Source organism: Loa loa, assembly GCF_000183805.2.
Source record: "Loa loa unplaced genomic scaffold supercont3.2, whole genome shotgun sequence".
Taxonomy (NCBI): Eukaryota; Metazoa; Nematoda; class Chromadorea; order Rhabditida; family Onchocercidae; genus Loa; species Loa loa.
This window is the reverse complement of record NW_018108182.1, coordinates 140,303-146,056: the sequence shown is the minus strand read 5'-3', so window position 1 is coordinate 146,056 and position 5,754 is coordinate 140,303. Positions and strand designations below refer to the sequence as shown.

Here is a 5,754-nt window from a genome sequence, read left to right as displayed (position 1 = left end):
AAGACGTAGAATATATATATATATATATATATATATATATATATAAGTTGAGGAGCTTGTTCTTTTTTTCCAACTTGAAAACTATCCGATATAAGACAAGAATAAAAATCTTTAGATGAAAACAATTTGCTTAAATCTTCCAAACTAATATTTCAAGTACCTTTACGAGTTGAGAAACAGCTTGAACTAATCATAGATTTTTGATTGGTATAAATTTATGCTGTGGACTTTAAAAATCACCGGAGAATCCGAAAATATTCCAATCGTCACCTTGTGAAAGCACTTTCGAAGTTCTCGCACTTCCTTATTCTGAAGTCAGCTTTCATAAACCGTTTACTACTAATAAGCCACTGACCTTTAAAAGTCATCCCTACAACTTAATGAACTTAAGGAAACAATACCATCATAACTAGGGAATATGTTTTTTTATGGGTAACAATGTCTTCGGATTTGTGTAAAGCTCACATTTCATCCTGTGTTGTATCACGACATAATAGCCAATTCATCCACGCATAGTTCGGTTTTCTTTTTCTTTCAAAAAAAAAGTTTCGTTTCATTTTATCGAATACACATTTCCTTGGTAAATAAGACTTCTGTTGATTGATTACCATGGAAAATGCGAATCTTAGCAATACTTGTGAAGTAAAGGACAGGGTAGGGTCAACAGTTGTTTTGAGGTTCGGATATTCAATTTCCAACTGAAATATGGAGCGACTATCTAGTTTTTCTGATTAAATAAAAAAAACCACAGTTCTTTTTTCTTTCTCTTCTCAGGTAACTCGAAACATAATGATATTTCTATCCATGAGGATGGAAAAAAAAATCAATTTCTTGAGAAATGGAGAGTATAAAAAACCAATGTCCAATCCACAAAAAAAGTTACAAGCCAAAACGGGCGAAGAGTTTTAATAGAGCAACAGAACTACATAACAATAAAAAAGTCGAAAATAATGGATCACAATACGTAAAAAATCCACTCAGTACAACGCCGGTAATAATTACCCTAATCAACATCAGTCAGAGTTATAGAAATCCACTTCAGAAACAAAGACTCGAACTGCATACCATCCACAACAGATGCAAAAATACAAGAAACTTCATCGATACTACTATAGTTCATCAACTTAAAGGCATATTTGACATATTTTTGAACTATGTTTAATACCGGTCAAAAAACCTTATCAAAATCGATCATCAGTTAGAACACAATATTTTATAAAGTAATCACATGTAATTTAAATTCCATTCTTTTTAGATATTTTTTAAAGAAGTATTTTTGCGCACTTTTTTTCACGTCCACAATTTTAAAAAAACCTTGGGTAATTTAAACAACGAGAAACCATTATTTAAATGAAAAAAAGTTGAGGTGAATGAAATTCCAATAAAAGCGCCTATGCGTCATTATCTTGTACTAAAACAACTACTGACTTTTCGAAACCGCAATCTTGAAAGGTCGGGATATTAGTTGGATCCTGCACTGTTCCAAATTCACGATACCATTCGGGTGCACAATTGAGTTGCTTTCTGGGATAACTTGATAACAGCGTAAGATTCGGTGGACAATTCTCATGAGCCAAGGTCGCGTTAAATAACAACTACAAGTAAAATATACTGTAAAATAAAACAAAACTGAAAAATTTAAAAACATGCAGGGGTTAAAAATGTAATTCAGAAGTAAATAAATATCAGTCCCTGCCGAAAACACAAATCATGGCTTAACTCTTCAGTGAAGAAAATCAATGATATAATTTACTTTTTATTAATTTTAAATGATGAATGACTGATATGTTTCAAAATGGTAGCCGACTTAATTAGCATATATTACCATTATCAGATGGATGATAAACGAATTAATCATTATACATCTATCCCCACCAATCAAATAACATTAAAATTATTGCGTATTCATATAATTTATGCAGTAGTACATCAACGAGCCAAAAGGAGTATGAAGGAAGAATGCAAAAAAGTTAACCTCCAGACTATTTGTAACATCAAACCTCCTTTCAAACCGTTCGCCATTAGGGAATCGTACACTTACTCGAATACAGTTAGGTTCCTGTGACTCCGGTGGTAATTCACTTGCCAATTTCACTCTTATAGCATCTAATTTCTGAATGATGAAACGCATAAAACTTACGAATAATTACTACGATAAAATTAATATTTAAAATTAAGTTATAATCTAACATCCGCACAGCATTAAATACTAAGCTAGACCAAAAAATTACTAGCAATAGCAAAATTACTTTTGCTGGCACTTTTATTTCTATTTATATCATACTCAATAACAGCTTTTTCTGAAAATCGAAGATTTCTACACTAAATAGTTTTCCTAGCAACTAGTCATTCGTGCGATTACTTCCAACACATATTGTTAGAATAGCAACCACCGTTTCATAACCTTCTCTCTCCGTTTCAGAGAAATGTATGACCAATTATGAATCAAATCCGATACCGAAAAGCCAATGGAGTAATCGTCCTCAGCCATTTCTTATCTATGAAGCTTTCTTTCATACTGGATTCTATGTCAAGCGTCAACTATGTGAAAATTATCTTTGTTATAAAGACTCTACAGTCAATAATGTATTGGAAACAAAATAAAATCACTTCTTTCTTTTCTTGTTTTTTCTTTTTCTCTTCTGCTTTCTTCATTTCAGCCATTTTTCGCTCACTCTCAGCTCGTTTCCTCTCATTTAGACGTGCTCGATCAGCTGTCAAACTACGCTGATAATCTGATTCCTGCTCACGTAGAATGCGATTGTTCACCTCACGTTGATGTCTAGTAATGATGAACATGAAATGCTTTGCCTTTGGAAATTTACCAAGGAAAAATTCATGACAAATCGATGTGTTGTACCTTTCATTCCTTATAGCATCCAAATAGCTGCGGTTTTCATCAATCGCCGTTTGAATTGTGAAAAGCATCGGCTCAAGCTCATATTCGCCTTCTAATCGCAATACCTATGATAGTAACAAATCGAAAATTTAAAAAATTTCTGAACAAAATTTATTTTTGAATAATTTCCTGTCATGACTCAAACAATACAGGCGTGAATCTAATTGCAAGCACAGGTCTGTACGACTAAACTGAAGCTGTTGCGATTAAAGAATAAACGAGTGGAATTACAAACAGATATTTATCCAAACGACATAAGTAGACATATATTACTTGAATCGTTTGTGCCTACCATAAAAGCATTTTATACAAAATGCTCGGAGACAAGTCATTTTCTATATACAAAATGCTAGGAGACAAGTAAGGTCATCTTCATAACTGTTTCAAAGACTTTTTGAACTTACCACAACCATTCGTGTCTCACGCATACAAAGTAACCCAAGAAATGGATAAGTGTTTTCCCGAAGAGCCATTGACACTGCAAAATTAAAATTGATGCGAATAATGGGAAAAAATGTAAGCGATGAAATATCATCGAAGTGACACTGACGAAGATGATGGAGTAAAAAATCTTGCCTTAACAACTGTTAAAACCATGCTGGTATAAACTGAAGACGCGTGAATGCGCAAATTATTGAAAATAAGACCTATCAAGTACCAACCCAGAGAAAACTTGATAATCACTATGTCAGTACTTTCGAACAATACTTTTTATAACAATAGAAAATCGTTTCATATCACCTTTGTAACCTTCTTGACTACGTACTGATACACCCCACAGCAGAATTTCATTCCGATCCAGAAAGTGTTTCATTTGATAACTAAGTAATGTCTCACGGACGAAACGTTCACAAGATTCATGTGACGGATTGTGTAAATAAACAATCATGAAACGTAATGAATTTTTGCACTCGTTTATGGCCTGAAAAGAAGTGGCAAATATTAGTTGGGTTTTTTTCCAAGTGCTGAAGATGAAAAGCCCTGCAATTTTGAAACCCCTTTGTAGAAAAGGATGAGTGAATTACTTAATACACACGTTATATTTTCTCTAACAGTTAAATTAAGAATGTTTAAAAATTCTACCATCACTAAGCGGAACTAAAGAACGTTTCTGACCCTTTACTAATAATAACTGACATCATCATATGATCCAGTGAAGAAGCGAATCCCATTATTAGAATCGCCAAAACGAGCATTAAATTCGTCAATAAAGTGTCGTACATCCCCTCTCGAATCAGCAACTGCCAATGGCGGTGCTCGAAACAGTGACCCTTAATTGGAATAAGAAATTATTTGTCTCTTCTCCTATTACTGAATAATTGAATAGCATGGACTTTGGAACGTCTGCTCGCGAAGAAAGACATATTATAAAATCAAGAAAAAGCTAATGCTTGAAGCTATCATGCTAAAATTTTTTTTGTTAACATCATTTTTCAACTTATTTTTCTAAGTAAACTTTTTCTCAACTTATTTTTCTAAGTAAAGAAAACCATTTTAACTGCTGCAAAATGAAGGAAATCTTTCGATAACATACACAGGAAACTGACAAGCTCGAATAAGCTTTGATAAGCAATGAAGAATGGAAGTTTGACGAGCGTAACAGCCCATTCAAACCAAGTTTGTGGAGCTGGGGAACGTCTTCTCAACGGCACTTTTGCAAGAGGCAAAGGTGGGTGTTGATTTGCAATTCTAAAAGTAGAAGAAACTATTCATGATCGCTTTCCGCTTTCTTGTATACATGTAATAGTTTTAAAAAAGAACAGTATTTTTTTATTTGAGGGGATTCGACAGTTTAATGCGACTAGTTCATTCGAAATATTATCATTCAATTTAGCATGACTGGTTCGTGAAATGGATATCATTCATCTAAGAGCTCGAAAAAAGAGGAATTACTGTGAAGTTGACGGTTCATTTACTTGTACATGTCTATGTCTCAACTCGTTCGCCGCATTTGATGCATTTTGTTCTTCTTCCTCTTCTAATTGTCCACCAGTCTGGAAACGAATTTGGGTCGCACAGTATGGAAGGTAAACAAACATAACACTAGTGTAATAATACGAAGAAAATAAACTTCTTGAATCAAAATAAACTTCTTGAATTAATTTATTATTCGAACAAATCTGTTTTATACATTGACCCAAAAAAAAAGCGTGAAATTCCTCTTTAATGAATTTGGAGTCAAATGAAAGAACTAAAGCAACTTGAAAAGGAATTTCCCATCTTGATAGTAAACGAAAATGAGGTTTCGATGATATCTGAACTCACATGAAAGAAATGCTGGACTGCAGCTTCCAAATTCCAATGATTGTAAACCAAGAAATCTTTTGCTAACTTGTCGCCTACTGCGCACACCTCCTATAGCAAATATCAACCTTATACCATATGATATTTAGTATTTCTTTTTATATCATGATTTTTATAGCCAACTATTATTATAAAAACCCTGTAAGTGGCATCTATATCAACATTACTTACTTTTTCACATCTAAACAAACATAACCTCTCAAGCTCCTCTACATCTAAATCAGAATAACCTGCCTTCCGCTTTACGGATATATCAAAAAGGACATGCTAAATGTTGAAATAGCCTAAGTGACAAATTTAACTTGAAACACAAATAAAAAACGTGAAATAAACCAAAGCAATTTTCAACCCATTTCTCCAAGCCTAAACTTCACCAAAAAAGATGCGGTACTCTAAAACTGCTATCAATTTCATGAAATGCAATTCCAGAACTGCCAATTTAATGAAACGACCAGAAGTGCCGATGGAGATACAGCGAAATGCAATGCAGTGCAGCTATTCCCGATCTGTCACTCCAAAATTCATTTCATAGATGTATAAGATCATTCTAG

General features: G+C 33.5%; 1 protein-coding gene across 1 annotated transcript in view; it reads right to left on the bottom strand.

Annotated features, from left to right (window-relative positions):
- Positions 1–1,313: 1,313 nt before the first annotated feature.
- The window catches only part of LOAG_12054 (UBX domain-containing protein), a 5,882-nt gene continuing 1,441 nt past the window's right edge, over positions 1,314–5,754 (bottom strand). The window contains exons 2-11 of the mRNA XM_020448470.1: positions 5,165–5,254; positions 4,793–4,893; positions 4,434–4,588; positions 4,037–4,170; positions 3,641–3,821; positions 3,304–3,377; positions 2,861–2,964; positions 2,611–2,782; positions 1,976–2,113; positions 1,314–1,595 (exon numbers count right to left, since the gene is read on the bottom strand). Of these exons, the coding sequence (XP_020301389.1) occupies positions 1,392–1,595; positions 1,976–2,113; positions 2,611–2,782; positions 2,861–2,964; positions 3,304–3,377; positions 3,641–3,821; positions 4,037–4,170; positions 4,434–4,588; positions 4,793–4,893; positions 5,165–5,254 (1,353 nt within the window). The 3' untranslated portion in view covers positions 1,314–1,391. The remainder of the gene's footprint in view (positions 1,596–1,975; positions 2,114–2,610; positions 2,783–2,860; positions 2,965–3,303; positions 3,378–3,640; positions 3,822–4,036; positions 4,171–4,433; positions 4,589–4,792; positions 4,894–5,164; positions 5,255–5,754) is intronic.